The following is an 18,278-nucleotide window of genomic DNA, read 5'->3' as shown; positions in this document are numbered from 1 at the left end:
AAATCGGTCAACTGGTTCAAAAGTTGTGATTTTTTGAAAAATTTTAGTTTCGAAAAATCTTGACTTTTACAATCATAAAATTGGTCACCCTAATGACGAAATCAAAAAAATAGGAAAACTATGAAATACGTTTCATTACTAATTTGGGTTGCATTTGGGTTGCGAAAATGCGTCAAAATAATTTTGATCAGTTTTGATGTACTAGGTGCTCCACTGTGCGTCGCTGGAAATTGGGTCGACCAAATTTTAAGATGAAAGCGGTGATATAACCCATTTTCTATTAGCCTTCAACTGCTTTTTACAGAACTTGAAAAAAAAGTTATTAAGTAAATTATCTCTACATGTCATCGACCAAAAGTTTGGGGTCACCCCTCAAATGATGTATCGGCCAAAAGTTTGGGGTCACTATCGTAAAACATGGTAAAGTGATTTGTTGATATCTTTGTCATCTTTCATTCAATTTCAATTCTTCTTGGCTTATTTGAAACAAAATGAATGATACTTACTGCATAGACATTGAACCACACATATTTGTTGAAATTAACATACTAAAACTTTACGTAAAGTTGCCTCATTTTTTGCAGTGTGGTGAAATGTGATAACTTTACATAACATTTTTATATACAAGACATCAAACGTAAATTTAGTTAATTATCTTTGAAATGAGTCAAAAAGAATTAAAATTTAACTATAAATGACGCAGATATCAACAAATCACTTTTCCATGTTTTACGATAGTGACCCCAAACTTTTGGCTGATACATCATATTGAGGGGTGACCCCAAACTTTCGGTCGATGACATGCAGAGTTACTTTACTTAATAACTTTTTTTCTACATTTTTTAGCTAAGTTCTGTAAGAATCAGTTGGAAGCTAATAGAAAATGGGTTATATTACCGCTTTCATCTTAGAATTTGGTCGACCCAATTTCCAGCAACACTGCCGTAAGTTTATATTCATTTTTTTTTTTAATTTGGCAACTCTCTCTCTCTCTCTCTCTCTCTCTCTCTCTCTCTCTCTCTCTCTCTCTCTCTCTCTTCTTGGCGTAACGTCCTCACTGGGACAAACCCTGCTTCTCAGCTATTCTATGAGCACTTCCACAGTTATTAACTGAGAGCTTCCTCTGCCAATCACCATTTTGCATGTGTATATCGTGTGGCAGGCACGAAGATACTCTATGCCCAAGGAAGTCAAGGAAATTTCTTTACGAAAAGATCCTGGACCGACCGGGAATCGAACCCGTCACCCTCAGCATGGTCATGCTGAATACCCGTGCGTTTACCGCCTCGGCTATATGGGCCCGACAGCATATATGCTACGAGATTTTACAAAAGTGATGACAACCCAAGAAACAATTAGATGTCATTAATAAACATGTCTGTTTAACAGGAGTTCCACAAGAGCGCAAGCAGTTGAATAAGTACATGTGTTGAACAATATTTTGAATAAATTTTGCATACAGCGAAAACAGCACTTTTGTTCAACATATTTCTCTCAATTGAACAATTAATCGAAGAAGAGGCGAACCAGCCAAGGGCTGAAAATCTTTTTAATAAAGACAAATCAATCAAACAACTTATCGAACAGTAGTTTAAAGAAAGTTGTTTAAAACTGTCCATCAATTGCTTAATAGTGTTTTAATAATGATTGAAAACTAGCTGTTTCCACCGCCGTTATTCCACTTATGATACACAATGGAACAAGCAGCTTCCAGTAGTAGTGTAATAACACTTGCTTAGTTACCACCCAGTCAACCAGTAATCGTATAAGATGATGCATAAGATGTTTAAGTGGAGGCGATATGCGTACATTTTACATGCGCCTAAATGGAGGCATGCACGCATATGGCCTCCACTTTATCATCTTATGCAACATCTTATACGATTACTGGTTGTCTGGGCATATTCAGCTGCACTAATATCGTTGAACAGTATATAATGAAATTAGCTTTCTTTAGAATAATGTTAAACTTTTAAACAACATCGTCAAACAGTAGTGGAAAAGTGTCACTCAGTTGCTACTGTTCATCATGTTTGTTTTTGTAAACATGATAGCTGATTATTTAGTAGCCTAAAAAGTTGCATCCGTGCCAGCAAAGACTTGCACTTCAAATTAATGTCCAGCAACAGCTTTAAACACTTTCTGAATTATACTGCACGATATTCTGATTCAACTTTTCTCCACCACAAGCGAGACTGTCGGCTTTGACACCAGAAGCAGCCAGCTTCAGCGGCTCCTTTAGTTGGCACCGAGGTTGGCACTATCAATTAGTTCTTCCACGGGATCACTTCGCGGAATGGGTTCAAAAAGTTTGATATTCGACACTTGAATATTATTTTCCCACCAAGAGTATACTGGCGTAACACTCAACACATATTCCGATATAAAACGGGAGCGACTTACTTAGATATACGAGTTAACAAAATGTTCTCAAGAGTTGTAAATTTCACTGTGTAGCACCATCAATTACATATGTGATTATTCAACTATTATTTATCTTCACCAAAGTTGATGATAAATAAAGCTCACTGAAGAGTTTATCAACCTGAATAAACGTCGTGGTTAGAATTATACAGGTATTGATCAACCTGTAAACGATTAGTCGAATAGACACGCTTAAGCAACGTTTAAACAACGGATGTACGATAGCGTATTCCACTCAGACATTAAGCATATAAATACGGTTTAAAAACGTCTGCCTCATGTAATCCTGATTGGAGCAGTGCGGATGCAGACGACTATGTGTTTCATAAAAAAGTGATTGAAATATGGTGTTGTAAAAAAAATAAAAATAAATAGAGTCATTTCAGTTTGCAAACAAACGAAAAAAAATGAAAGAAGTTAGTTAACTTTTGCAAATTTATCGATTCAATCACATTGAAGAAACTTTTAAGACACTTTCTTGGTAACCTTTGTTCAACCAGATCTATAAATAGAAAAGAATCTGTATGTTGTGTATGACAACTTCAGTGAAACGTTGTTCTGCATGTTTTTATTGTATTAGAGTTAAATAATTGTCGAAGCATGGTTATTATCATGAATCTAGCTGCTAATTTGTAATAATTGTTTCTTAGACATACCATAGGCATTTAAACAACAAAGCATCATGCAACTTAGTTCAAGAAACGTTGAAAGAGAGTTTCTAATTTGTTGATGGTTTAAACGTTGTACCATAGCTGCACAACCGCAGCGCGATCATTGAATAAACATAAATTTCTTAAGCTTTTAGACCGATTGATGGTTGGATAGATTCCCATTTCTGAGCGAACAAGAGTTGAAGTATAGTTTCAATTCAAGTATATCAAATATTCTTCAGCTTGCAGCTTAATAACGCTGCTTTGAGAAACATTTCTTAAGGACAGACTTGTAAGAATCCCAAAATGGCCGCCACAATGACCGACTTTGGGACCTACTCACGATTTCGAGGGCACAAATCTCTTCGTAAACAAAATCAGCGCACCTGGTCTTCTTATTTTGAGCTTATTACAAGTGAGCAAGAACAGAATAATAAAATGCACTGTTGTTTGAGGCTTGTTTCTTGAGATTTGTGCGTCTGAAGCTCTGATGCATTGTTGTAACGGGATTTCAAGACGTTTGTTCTTAAAGTAATAATTGTTTCTTAGGAAGACTCCCCCTTCGGGGCATCCACGAACACTCAACTTCATAATCGCTGCTAGACGCAATGTCGAGAAGAGATATCGGTTTTCGAGCATTTGGTGAATCCAATTTGAAATCACTGGAGATGTACGATGACTTCGTGCGGCTTCCAGTATGGCATAAAAAGCACCTTCGCTATCTAAGAAAACACCCAAGCAGGATTGCTTTTGAGTAAAAGCTTTCTCGCTATCGTAAGCAAACAACACAGTGGACTTACCAGATTTGTAGCACTTAGTAGGCATGTTGGTTCACATGAAAAGGCACGTTAGCTAGATGAACATCACGGATGTGATTATCGCCAATGCGTTTTAAGTATTAGAGAAGAAAAGAAATCAATCTGATAGGCCTGAAACTCTTTGCACTAAAGAGGTCAAAGTTGGTTAACTGGTGATTCCTGAAACGCAAATTTTCCGAAGTAACATTCAAATGTTCAAAAAAGATGTAGCGATGATCAGAGAAGGATTCTTTATCTGACACATGCCAATTGGTTATCTCGTGACTAATTCTGCTAGAAGTATGCAATGACTTGCTTGAAAGCATCCGTAGAAGATGGTTCATCACTACACAGTTATCTAGCCTGACCGGGAAAAGATACTGCCAATGATCACATAGCTGTCCCTAATGAATAGGAAAGCCAGCAGTTATGGGACTAATATGTGATCATTGACAGAGAAATTAATAATGATGATCAACTTCATACGGGCCCGAAAAAACGACAACCCAAACCCTGAACCCAATACATTCTGGATCCGGCAGTATCGACCGCACAAAGCTGTGGAAACCTGTGGAACCAAAGTCGCCTGTGGGACGAAGAGGGTTAAATACAGGTTTTGCTCTATCATCCATCACACATGCTAGTCATCATTGCAACCGTTTCTTTTTTTTCCAGACTAGTATTATCCACCGCGATGGGACAAGATAAACTTGTTTTAGCTTATCAGTACCTACCAATTACGATGAAGAACACGCATTTAAACCAACGACCAGATGTTCCAGATGACAGTGCCGGTGTGATCCCAGCATCAGTACCTCATACTGCAGTAGCAGCTTGCGCACCGGAGAGGTGACTACGCACTTTGGTGGTTTGCCTGCTGGTTCGTCTAAGTTAAAAAAGAAAATCTGGATTATAAAATAAAGTGAGTACGGAAACGTTATACATATGCAGAAAATACTAAAATATCATCAAAGAAATAAAAATAAGGAAATGCATAACTAACACAAATAAATTAACAAATCGAAATAAGATATATAGAAATACTAAAAAATAATGATAAACTGAATATGCATACTAGGAATTTAAATTGGAAATTGATTCATCTTTCAAACAGCTCGAAACCTTCCACCATCATGCGCTCCCCACGTGACATCTTCACATTCTACGACCCAACCACCAAGATATGGCGGGGCACCAATACGCAACCACTCTACAATCCGAACCAAACGCTGGGAGCCCTGATGATTGCCACCCTTAACCGCAACCCCCAGCAGATAGCTCAGATCAGTGCCGACACCTGTGTTCGAGTGACCTGCGGCGAAATGCGCCTTCGAACGATCCGTGCGGCACAGAACCTTGCGCGCATGGGATACGGCAAGGGGAACATCTTCACCATGGCCGTACGGAACGAGGAAACCGTGGCCCCGGTGCTGTTTGCCTGCTTTGCCCTGGGGATCCCTGTAAACCTTCTGGACGCTTCGTTCCAGCGGGATGACTTGAGTCACATGCTCAACACGGTTCGACCACAGGTCATCTTCTGCGATCAGGACACTTGGCCGGAAATGGCAGCCGCAGTGGAGATGACCAAGCTCCAGACGGATGATGTGTTCATCTTCGGGGACACCGGTGTAGAAGGTCACAGGCATGTCAACGAGCTACTAGTTGCGACAGGGAAGGAGGATGAGTTTGTGTAAGTTCATATCTGTGTTCTCCAAAGGTATCGTACTTATCGGCTAACCTGGTCCACTTCACAGGCCGGAGTACTTTGAGGACGCTGGATCACGCTTAGCGGTAATCGTTTGCTCATCCGGTACGACCGGTCGACCCAAGGGCGTCTGTCTGTCCAACGGCAGCATCATAGCAAACGTCATCAGCATGACCGAGAACTACTCATCGGATGTGATGCTCTGCTTCAGCTCCCTGTACTGGTTATCAGGGTTGTTCTTCCTTTTGGCTGGTACTGCTGCCGGAGCAACACGGGTCATCACCAAAGAAGTCTTCAATCCAGCACTTGCGTTGGAAATAATCGAAAAGTTTCGAGTCACTACGGCATTCTTCCCGCCGGCTACCGCCCTGCAGCTATTGAAACACCGACGTGCCCCAGAAACAGACTTTTCCAGCATGCGACTATTGTTCTGCGGAGGATCAGCCGTTTCCGCAGAACTGAAGTACGCATTGGACAAGTTGATACCGCAATCCACCTGTATGGTGGGGTACGGTATGTCGGAAGTTGCTGGAGTTGCCACATTCAGCGACGCACATACCTACAAAGGAGGCTCCACCGGATACCTGAGGTCTATGGTACAAGCCAAGATCGTCGATAGCGATGGCAACGCTTTGGATATTGACCGGGAAGGAGAGATTCTGTTAAAACCCGAGTTCAAATTCTCGGGCTACTACGGAAATGCTGCAGCTACAGCCGAAATACTGGACGAAGAAGGTTGGATGCACACCGGAGATATTGGACGGTTCGACGAGGACGGACTGCTGTACGTGGTCGATCGCAAGAAGGACATCATCAAGTACGGTAACTACCAAATTTCTCCAAGTGAGCTAGAAGGAGTCATCCAGACGATTCCTGGTGTGGTGAATTGTTGCGTTGCTGGAATACCGGTTCCGGGAAATGATCTACCGGCTGCACTGATAGTTCGGAATAGCGAGGAGAAGGTCATCGCTGAGGAAGTGCACAAAGTGATAAATAGTAGTTTGGGTAACTACAAACAACTTAGAGGAGGAGTGTTCTTCACTAAGCAACTTCCAATGACCCCCTCTGGAAAAGTGCAACGGAGGCTGTGTCTGGAGATTTTAATCGATCTTTACAATAATTCCAATATTTAGAATAATATGAGTTCAGACCAGCATCTTTAGAGTTCCGTTATAAGAAAAACCTCGTAAGTACACCTAAAACAGCCTTTAACTTGATCTTAAGATATTCCGAAACCCTCTTCAGGTTGCACATACTTTTATAAAAAAAACATAAAACTAGAAAATGCCAAATCTTACCTCCTGAGTTTTGGACTCCCAGAAGCGAGGTTCAAAATTTGAGCGAAATCAATTAAGTCTAAGGGTGCGCTCAAGTTAGAAGTTTGTATGGAAAAACTTGGCCAAATGTATGCAAAAATTTCAAGTTTTCGATATTTGCCGCTAGATGGCACTGTAAGTGTTCAATAATTATAATTTTTGGTATTCTGCTAGGTGGCTATATGCCAAACAACTTTGTCGAAGACTGCAAAGTGATTTGACGCCTGTTTGAGAAAAATACCCTAGGTTATGTGAGCCAAAACATCCTAGCAACTATGTAAAATACATATAGACGCATGGCGCATAATGTGGTATCAGGTATCAGTAGGTCGGCTCCAGTGGCACGTTGTCCTCCATTTGGGAAATTTGTGCTATCGTCATGAACACGAGCCTATTCATCATTTACCTGACGACGAAGGGAAGGAAAAAGGATAGGGCAGGGGAAAGGACAGGCAAGGGAATAGGATCGTCATACACGCAAAAGCGTACCACAATGGGTTCACATAGCGTCCTGAAAAGGACACAGTATTTCTTGTTGAGGTTTCCAACAGATACATCGATTGTGATAGCACATACATCTCTAGTAGTTAGTTCAGAGATGAGTGTAGTAACGATTGCGTTGTTTACAAACACACATGCTCGAGGCATGACACGTGAATTTGCCTTTTCATTTTTACTAAAAGTAGCAAACACCGGATTCACAAGGTTTCCTAGATAGGAACTCCCCTTACGAAAGTAAGGTTCTTGGACTAACGCCACTTGGGCTGTACCATTTTGCATAAGTCTGCAAAGATTGATCGTTGCTGTTCTTTTGTGCTGAAGATTGATCTGAGCTATCCTAACCGTAGCCACTATCCAAACTAGGCAAGATTAAACTCTTAACAATCACAGCACAAAAAAGAACAGCAACAATAAAGCCAGATCGTTATCGATTTTAATGCACCAAAGGCGAGGATGCACAGAATACACTGTGTAAAACGCATAATGCGAAACCATATAAACTCCCGATCAAAAGCTTGGGGTCACCTCCTCAAAAACATGTCATTTTTTAGGCCCATATTTTCGCCAATTTGCGTCCGATTTCAAAAACCTAGGTCTCATTGTTCAAAAGATAATAAGTCAAAGAAACTTTGAACATGATTTAAAAGAAACTTTTTCAAAAAAAAATGTATGTAAACTTAACCCAAAGTTGCCAAATTTTCTAAAAAATGAATATAAACTTACGGCAGTGTCGCTGGAAATTGGGTCGACCAAATTTTGAGATGAGAGCGGTTATATAACCCATTTTCTATTAGCTTTCAACTGCTTTTTACAGAACTTAGCTAAAAAATTTAGAAAAAAAAAGTTATTAAGTAAATTAACTCTTCATGTCTTTTTTTTTGTCTAGTTCATTTATTTATGGCTCAATCGCTTGTAACGCTTAACGGAGCCGAAATTCTTTCTTTATATTCAGTTACATACATTTTTTTGACTTTCTTAGGTACTCAAGGTTAGTATTGGGAGGAGGCCAGGGTACTCGTGGCTGCTCGAGGTTAGCGGGTCACAAAATTTCAAGGAAAGGCATGGTGAGGATAAGGTTTCAGGGTTCTCTGTAGCACATCCGGGAGGTTCTTGGCCTTTGGCGTCGCCTCTGGTGTTGGCATGGGCTTGTCACGGGTTTTCGTCTGCCGGATGGCCAGGAACATGTAACACAAAAAAGACAAACACAAAGAAAAAAAACTGAAGCGAAAAAACAGAAGATTATACCTTTATACAACACATGCGAAGAAACTCATAAATGGACCGCATATAGATTAGATCGCGAGTTCCCAACACATCTCTTACTGGAACAAAGGGTTGTCTACCTCGGGCCTCAAGGGTATCCAATAGTAGCGCTCTGGAGGCGTCATTATCCGGGCATTGCAAAACTACGTGGTCGATGTCATCATAACCGGAACCGCATTTAGTACAAAGCTTGTCGACCGCGAGGTTTATTTTATGCAAATGCGCGCCTAGCGAGTAATGGTTGGACATGAGTCTTGACATCACGCGTATGAAGTCTCGACCTACGTCCAAACCGTAATGCCACGCTCGCAAAGAAACATTAGGAATAATAGAGTGTAACCACCGTCCCAGCTGGCCATCTCGCCAATCATTTTGCCAACTTTGAAGAGAACTCTGGCGAACAAAATGGGTAAATTCATCGTGTGAATTTTTTTTTTATCTGTGTTAACGAGATTTTTAGCCGTAGGCTAGTTCATCTCAGGACCCACACCTTACTTCCCTTCCGAAGGAAGAACTCACATTTTGTGAGTTTGTCGGGAGTGGGATTCGATCCCAGGTCCTCGGCGTGAAAGTCAACATCCTAGCAATAGTCACCTACAATAATACCAAAGGGTTTGATTATTGAGCGCTTACAGCGCCACCTAGCGGCAAAATTCGAAAACTTAAAATTTCTGCATACATTTGACCAAGTTTTCCCATACAAACTTCAAGCGTTTTGAGCGCTCCCTTAGGCTCAACCGAATTTGCTCAAATTTTGAACGTAGCTTCTGGGAGTCCAAAACAACTGATTGAGGAGGTAAGACTTGGCATTTTTCGAAATTTTTGTTTTTCATATAAGTGTGGGCCACCTTATTGTAGATTGATCAATTTTGAGCAAGTTTGCTGAAGACACTTTTTATGTAGCTTTAAAATTGACCGATCTAGAGGTATTTTTCTGAATAAGCTTAGGGTGGTTCAATAAAAACCGGTTTTCTGGCGTTAACTTTTCAGTTTCGATTTTTCATCAAAGTCGCACAAGAAACACTTGTAAAGCATTTGAAGACGTGTCGTTTCGTGCGCTGAGATGGTTGTTATCTCTTTTGGTTCAAAAGTTACAGGCGTTTTTCTTAAAACAAATCATAGTTTTTTTAAAAAGCTGTTTTGATGGGTTGGGGCAAACATAAAAATATCTTTTGCCCGTATTCAAAAGAAGAAATGTTGTTATAAAACATATAAAAAAAATAGAGGGGTGTTATTTTTGTAACTAAAGTGAAAAATACTTGAAAACTGCCTATTTTTTCTAGAAAATCATCAATATCTTTTGAACGGAATGACGTAGCAACATTCTCAGTGCACGGAAATGTGCGTTTTTTGAAGCTCTAAAAATGGTTCTTAGACAACTTTGATGAGAAATTTGAAATAAAAAAGATAAAGCGTTTAAACTGCTTTGACCAAATTTGGAGCATTTTCCCATAGTTTTCATAGGGCGACGCTAAAACAAATCGTTTTATTGCTTTATCTTTTTTGTTTCAAATTTCTCGTCAAAGTCGCCTAAGAACCACTTTTAGAGCTTCTAAAAACGCGCATTTCCGTGCGCTGATAATGTTGCTACGTCATTTCGTTCATGCACATTTTAAAGAGGGCCTTATTATTAGGGTCAACTTTGTAGAAGACCATATTTGCCCAAAAACTCATTTAAAGGCGTTGAATGCACCTTTCCTCGTAAATCTGGTTCGTGGACCACTGTGCACTGTAACCACGTGTGATCTTCCGAAACTCCCGAAAACTTCTCCGTAATGCCTCGGAAAACCCGCTGAAAACTTCTGGAACATCCTGAAATTCCTTCGAATATTCCCTACAACTCCCACGGACCCCATGTAACGCTCCTGAAACATTTCAAAACCACCGACAACGTTTCTGTAACGACTCGGGAATTCGCTGAAAATCCTCTGAAACTTCCTGAAATTTGTCCAGAATCCTCATAAAATCCCCACGGACCCAATGAAAAGCACTAGAGACCCTCTGAAACTACCGAAAATGCACTCGCAACGCCTCTAAAACCCGCCCTCTTAAACTTCCTAAAATGCCTCCAAAATCCCCCCCCCCCCCAAACTCCCTCGGACCCCATGTAACGCACCATCTGAAACCCCCGAAAACGCCTCCGTAACGCCTCTGAAACTTCATCAAATGCCTCAGAAATCCCCCTAAGATTCTCTCGGATAGTAGGCCTACAGACGGAGATGGCAGTCACAAATGTTATCCGTCCAGTTCAGTCTGGCCAGTGGCGTCGCGTAACCTCACTTTTTACCTGTGCACCGACCCTAAAACTTGCAATTGCAGGGGATTTTTGATCAAAATCGAAATAGAAATGAGTGAAAGCAGCTATACTCGTCATTTTCTAATTATTACAAGCAAATTTGTTCAAAAAATTCAAGAATTTATACTTGGTGCACAGGTAAAAAGTGAGGTTACGCGACGCCACTGAGTCTGGCACTTTTTCGTCAAAAAGGGGAAGTTTTTGGTGGAACCGGAAGTGACCGGCGAGACGTGCACGGTAATAAAATGTATCGAAAGGGAACGTCCATAAATTACGTCACGCAAAAATGGACCATTTTTAACCCCGCTCCCCCCTATGTCAAACTTTTTGTATGGGACCTCTAAAATTGTTTAAAGCGTGACGTAATTTATGGATGCTCCCAAAGTCTATATTTGTTAACTGTGAAAAATTAAGTCAAACTAGGAGAAAATTGACCAATCAAACATAGTGCCGAAAAGTAGTACTAAAAAAGACACTTTAGTTTTCATACTTTATAGGAAAAATATAGAAACGGAGCCAAACCCAAGTAGCAAAAGTAGCTGCATAAGAGCTTATGGAACAAACGCTTAAGTGAAAGTGGTTGATTAAGCTCTTATACAGCAAAAATGTTAGTTGGGAAACCACTTTCAGTATTTATTACAGCGTGCGTTAATGATAGGAATCCTGTACCAGTTATGGATACATTTTTTAACTTCGGTTTCTTTTCGCACTATTTGTATGCATTCCTTATGGGATTAACCATAACTGGTGCACTATGGCGAAAAAGGGAGCAAGGAAGCCGACATTTTAAGAAAATGATTTATTTTAAGGGACATAAAACTACGAGATTTTTTTTCGAAGCGTGTAAGTTTATTATCCCTTTTCGTGCATTGAGGTCATTATGAGCCAGACAAGCACGATGGACGTACACTACGTCAGCGTGGTGAGCGTCACCTAATGCACGAAGAAGGTTAAGTGAGGGAAGGTTGTGAACGTGATCTTTTTCTTGTTGATTTACACCGTGTCCAATAAGTTCTCATACAAAATCAAATTCAATTAATTTCACATCTGTAATTAGGATTTTCAAAATAAATTTATTTATTGAAAGGCCAACTAACATACACCAAATACAGCATATGTTTCGGAACTAACTGTCCTTTATCTGTCTCTGCTGATCGCTTATGTGTCGTAAGTCAATTTCAGCTGGCACGCACCCCATTTCGTTGGTTATGATTTAACGAGTAATGATTTTAAGTTGAAACAAATTAGGTTCCTGTCCGCCCCATTGCTAGTAGCAACTATGACCAGAAGAGAAAAAAATATGAGATCCTGTATTAGTAAAGTACGGAGCCGTTTTATTTTGTACAAAATAAAACGTAAATAAAATAAAAACGTCTATTTACCTGTTTCAATGAGATTTATTGTGTTAAATAAGCATGGGTGCATCTTATCTGGTTGATTCACACCATTTTCACTTATAAAACATGCTTGAATTCCTATTGTGGTAAATTTTATCCAAAATTTACGTTTTATGATGTTTATCTTTGATATAACGGTTATTTTCATAAAAATCAACCCAAGTTGAGCTTACTTGCAAATTTCTTACTATATCATCACTAAAACTGTATTGTTTTAGCCTTCGTATATCCAATTGGTGCATAACTTGGGATACAAACTCAAAATTTATCCTTATGGACTCTATTTCGCTACCGTAGAATGAAAAACTTTACGGATATTTTTCTTGCGTGCCGGAGAAAACGGATTTCAGAAAACGGAAGTGTACTGCTAGGCTTATAAAAACAAATAGAAAATAAAGTTATTCTAAACCGTATGCTTTATTTAATCAGTATTATGTGGCCTTTCAATACATGTATTCATTTTGAAAATATGAATCACATATGGGTCATTCCACAAAAAGTGTACACACCGCGTGTTATCGACCATCACGGATTTTGACCAAATTTTGTTAGAATATTTGTTCAAATGGAGGAAGAAAAAATCCTGATTTTGGTGCCGATCGGATCACCCCTCGGCCCGTGGCAGCACCCCTCGTCTTTGCCAATACAAGAAAAATCCAAGTTTTCCCTTCCTTTTCTTAATTTATAGCTTTGAAACTATAACATATACACATTTGTGACCTTCGGCTTTTTTGAAGAGAATTGTTGTAGGAATCCAGGAAAAATATTATTTTTTCGATACAGTGTTGCCAAACATGTTATTTTTCAATTTTAAAATTTAAAATCGATTTTTCGTCGACTGAGTTTATTTTGATTTCAAAAATTTTGATTCCATCGTGCTTATCAGACATTTTCCAATCGAAAAAGCTTAATTCCCCGAGGTCTTTTTGGCCGTTCCAGTGATACAGCGTTTTTAAGCTAGAAAACCATTTTTCTCCTATATATAAAATAAGTCCAATTTACAAGTTTCGCTAAGAAAACATTATTGGATGCAATTTAAAGGTGATTTGGGCTGATTTAGATCAAGGAGAATAGAAAACTATGTAAAAATAAAAATATGACAGTGTTGCCAGTTTATCAATTATGGATTTATTAGAATGGATAACAATAAATTGCTAAAGTTTAAAATTTATGTATTATAATCCTTATTTCAATTGAAATTCTACCTATGTAAACATTAACGTTGACGAAAGTGTTGCCAGACATTTTAATTTTATTGTAAAAATCTACATGGAAACTTTTGTATCTAATCAAATTATCGAGCAAGAATCATAAATTCCTTTTTTGCAATTTTATTACTATTGGCAACACTGAACCTTGATAGTTTTTGTTTGGTGTGCAACTTTTGTATTCTTCGAACAAACCTTAAATAAGGGCAGTGGTAAATTCAAATGTTCATTGAAATTGATTCATGGTTCAGAATTACGCTAATTGATTCCGACTGTTCTTGGTGTATTTTTAGGATTTTTTAGCTTTTCAGTCCGATTGTGAGATCAGAAACAACCTTATGTTCTCATACTCCGACTCTCAAGATCCAATACGGATCGAAACGTCGGAGTAAGAGAACATAAGGTTGTTTTTGATCTCACACTCGGACTGAGAAGCCAAAAAATCCTAAAAATAAGATCAGAATTATCAAAAACCATTCTGGATGACATGTTATGCCTTAGCGTACAAGTTTCTATACAATTTTTTTCTGTTCATGCATTGTTTTGAATTTGTATGGGGAAAGAAAAGTTCCTGTTGCGAAGAGGCATTGGTGAACCGACTCTTTTAGCGGATATCTTTAAAGCAAACCACTGATTGCTGTTCAATCTGCTGCAAAGCTGTAAATATTTTTATTATACTAGATGATGAAATTGAATATACAAAGTAAAACTTACAAATTCGGTAACTACATGGTAGAAAACCGTCACCTCTTCACTAGTATCATTACAATTACAATTAGCTTATTATCATCAGCAATGCTTTGTCATATATGTGTGATAATCTAAAGAGCGCTATGCGCAACAGTTCCCAAAAGTGAGTTCAATCCACCCAATCTTGAGGTGGGCAATTTACATTAACTCGCATACACACAGAGTACTTAGAGTAGAAGGTCTTTTTATCCAACCGCCAGTTCAAATTACTCAACTATCAATAGGTACTATGTCACTTACTCATTTTTGGCTTCCCGCATTGAATTTCCAAAATTGAGTTGTTTTGTTCTTCTTTTTTTTACAACAATAAAGAGAGCGAATCAGAGAGGATGTAAAAAGAGCTCAAAAGTTAGTTTAAATGTAAAAGTTTCAGTGAGCATTTGAATTTACCACTGCCCTTATTAAAGGTTCGATCGAAGAATAAAAAGTTGCACACCAAACGAAAACTATCAAGGTTCAGTGCTGCCAATAGTAAAAAAAGTTGTAAAAAAGGGATTTATGATTCTTGCTTGATAATTTGATTTGATAAAAAAGTTCTCATGTAGATTTTAACAATAAAATTAAAATGTCTGGCAACACTTTCGTCAACGTTAATGTTTACATTGGTATAATTTCAATTGAAATAAGGATTATACTACATAAATTTTAAACTTTAGCAATTTATTGTTATCCATTCTAATAAATCCATAAATGATAAACTGGCAACACTGTCATATTTTTATTTTTACATAGTTTTCTATTCTCCTTGATCTAAATCAGCCCAAATCACCTTTAAATTGCATCCAATAATGTTTTCTTAGCGAAACTTGTAAATTGGACTTATTTTATTTATAGGAGAAAAATGGTTTTCTAGCTTAAAAACGCTGTATCACTGGAACGGCCAAAAAGACCTCGGGGAGCGGGGAGAGCGACACTAGTTTTGCCAAGACGAAAAACCCCAAAAAAAGCCAAAAAAAGTCGAAAAAACCCGGCAAAACCCGCAAAACTTTTGTGGATTTTAGCGACTTTTTTGAGCTTTTTTCAGCTTTTTTTGAGGTTTTTTGGCTTGGCAAAACTAGTGTCGCTCCCCCTGTCGGGGAGTTAAGCTTTTTCGATTGGAAAATGTTTGATAAACACGATGGAATCAAAATTTTTGAAATCAAAATATACTCATTCGACGAAAAATCGATTTTAAATTTTAAAATTGAAAAATAACTTCTGGAGCTCGATTTGAATAGGTCGTATGTGCTTTTGTCGATTAATAATTCGATCAGTTGGATTCGCTTATTGTAGCGAAAACCGTTGAAATTGAACAAAGTCGATATATACAGCAGAATCCTCACAAAATAAGCTTTCCGTTCCATCATTAAAAGTTTCAAAAATATCTTCCATATTGCTACAATAACTAAAATAAACTGATCGAATTTTATATTGACAAAAGCACATACGACCTATTCAAATCGAGCTCCAGACTTGTTTGGCAACACTGTATCGAAAAAATAATATTTTCCGGGATTCCTCCAACAATTTTCTTCAAAAAAGCCGAAGGTTGCAAATGTGTGTATGTTATAGTTTTAAACCTATAAATTAAGAAAAGGAAGGGAAAACTTGGATTTTTCTTGTATTGGCAAAGACGAGGGGTGCTGCCACGGGCCGAGGGGTGATCCGATCGGCACCAAAATTTGGATTTTTTCTTCCTCCAATTGAACAAACATTCCAACAAAATTTGGTCAAAATCCGTGATGATCTATAACACGTTTCCACTTTTTCTCGGTCACTTCATATGGAATGACCCATATGTGAAATAAAATGATATTTTCTAAATTAGTATTTTGTATGAGAACTTATTGGACACGGTGTACATCGTTAAAGGGTTAAAGGGTGAAAATCAATTATGGCGAATATGTGGTACTATAGCCATCATTGAAGGGTTCCAACCCTTTATGACACTCATCGGAACAAGCATGTGGTTAATATCCAGTCCAGAGTTGATATCCCAAACCGATATCTTTAGATATGATTTGGTAGGTAGATAATGTCAGATTGAGACAGTCTGTTACATTTTGCCGTGCAATGTCTTGCACCTTATAATCGCATTTTCCACAATTATCTGATCTTGTACACACATGCATTTAAAAAAAAAGTGTTGAAAAGCGATCTTGAGGAAACACTTTCTAACTTTCGTTGCCATAAGGACTGTATCGTTAATTATGAGTACACCTTAAAATTGCTGTATTTCAAAATGTTTTATTTATTTTGTAAAATAAATTCAATTACATTGTTCATTGACCATCAGAAAAGCCCATGACATGATTGTATATTTAATTTTTCGTGGATCTTGCCACCTCTCGCACTTTCTTCTTGGCGTGCTTCATAAGTTTTTGGACAACCGTTCCGACGATGGTTTTGCATACGTTGACCCAGTTTTTCTTGAATTTTGTGACGTCCTCTGCTCCTCTATCCTTTTTCGGTAGTTTCCCTTTCATCAAAGTTAACTAATTCTCAATGGGCCTTATTTACGGGCAATTTAGAGGATTCATTGCCTTTTCCACAAATTGAACATTGTTTACTTCATACCTGTCAAAGGTGTCACGCGCATAGTGGCAGGATGCCAAATCCGGCCAAAGTAATGTAGGACCTTTGTGCTTTCAGATGAGTGGCAGAATATGTTTCTGGAGACATTCCTTCCGGTATATTTCGACGTTCATACCTGGGACGGTGAAGAAAGGTGACGATTTCATACCACATTGACAAATTGCTTGCCTAACCAATACATTTCCCATTTTTTTTCGCAAAAATTCGATTTCTCCTAATTCGTAACATCCGTGCCATGCTTAACAGTGAGAATCTGTGCCCCTGGAAGTACCTTGTAGTCCAATTTGACATACGTTTCATCATCCATGAATATGCACATGCAATTTTTACTCAAAACATCGTCGTACAGCTTCCAAGCCTGAGTTTTCACATAATCCGCCAGAATTTGACTGCGTTTTGGACATTTCTGTTTCGGGTAGGTCTTCGGGGAATTACGTTCCTTGGCGCGTTGAACCATACCAACAGTCGTTTCACACTTTTTTGCGTAATCTCTAATGGATACCTCCTATTTTCCTTCAACGATTTTGCCAGTTTTGCTGTCCAAATTTGACTTGGACGCACCTTTTTTTTGCCGCGTCCGGGTAAGTCTTTCAGTGTGTTATGCATACCGAGTCGTTTGATAGCATTTTGGACAACAAAAACCCTAACACAGTCAATTTTTGCTAATTTTCTTAGCGATGATCATTTTTCCTTGCAGTGCCTGGTCTCAATCGATTTTCGCTTCTCCTCCGTAAACCCTCGCATTGTTCCACTTGAGGAAAAACTTTAACTTTTAATGAAGGTTATCGTTTGTTTACAACGTTAGCAACACATAGACACACAGCAGTTAACAAAATAAGGCATAGTCTTTTTAATACAGAGCCTCAAAGGTGTACTCATAATTAACGATACAGTCCTTAGCCATGTACGATAGCATGTAATCAACATATGAATTAATGATTACAGCACTTACTTGTCAATAAGCCCGATTTTGTCATCAAAATTTCTATAAGCATTTGAGGAGATTAGAAGCAAAGGGGAGGGAGAGGGAACGACAAAACACGCTAACGAGAAAATGAGGCTCGAAAGCTTTTTACCAATTGGGTTTTTAAATTTTGAAAAATTCATTGATTTTTTAAATTTTATTAGAAAGATCAACTTTTTATGAGCCACTACGTTTTTTTTTCAGATTTAAAGTGATGTATTTTGATACCTGAAATCAATTTCAAACAGATTCAGCTTCAGGTTCAGCTTCTAAAATGAGCTGTAGGTGGTTGAATTTAGATATGCCGAAATGATATTTTCAGCACTGTATACCGGTAACTGATTGTGAAGTTTCAGCGTGTCCAGATTATTGCAGATACAAGCTTCAGATGATGATGACATATTTATTGTTAATCAGGAACAGATGCGCAAAG

General features: G+C 38.4%; 1 protein-coding gene across 1 annotated transcript; it reads left to right on the top strand.

Moving 5' to 3' along the window:
• The first annotated feature begins 1,906 nt into the window (after nt 1-1,906).
• On the top strand, nt 1,907-6,798 carry LOC109397915 (uncharacterized). Its single transcript, XM_062844483.1, has 4 exons — nt 1,907-4,484; nt 4,547-4,793; nt 4,986-5,561; nt 5,626-6,798. The coding sequence occupies exons 3-4, from the start codon at nt 5,005-5,007 to the stop codon at nt 6,707-6,709; spliced, it is 1,641 nt and encodes a 546-aa protein (XP_062700467.1). The 5' UTR covers nt 1,907-4,484; nt 4,547-4,793; nt 4,986-5,004; the 3' UTR covers nt 6,710-6,798.
• Nucleotides 6,799-18,278: the final 11,480 nt, after the last annotated feature.

Source organism: Aedes albopictus, chromosome 1 (genome assembly GCF_035046485.1).
Source record: "Aedes albopictus strain Foshan chromosome 1, AalbF5, whole genome shotgun sequence".
Taxonomy (NCBI): domain Eukaryota; kingdom Metazoa; phylum Arthropoda; class Insecta; order Diptera; family Culicidae; genus Aedes; species Aedes albopictus.
Note: the sequence above shows the minus strand (reverse complement) of the source record. Positions and strands in the feature narration are given on the sequence as shown.

What these genes read in the sequence shown, in the direction of transcription:
- LOC109397915 (XM_062844483.1), top strand. Translation starts at nt 5,005, where the DNA reads ATGCGCTCCCCACGTGACATCTTCACATTCTACGACCCAACCACCAAG. An exon ending in GGGAAGGAGGATGAGTTTGT is followed by an intron (nt 5,562 to 5,625) that starts GTAAGTTCATAT and finishes TCCACTTCACAG; the next exon opens with GCCGGAGTACTTTGAGGACG.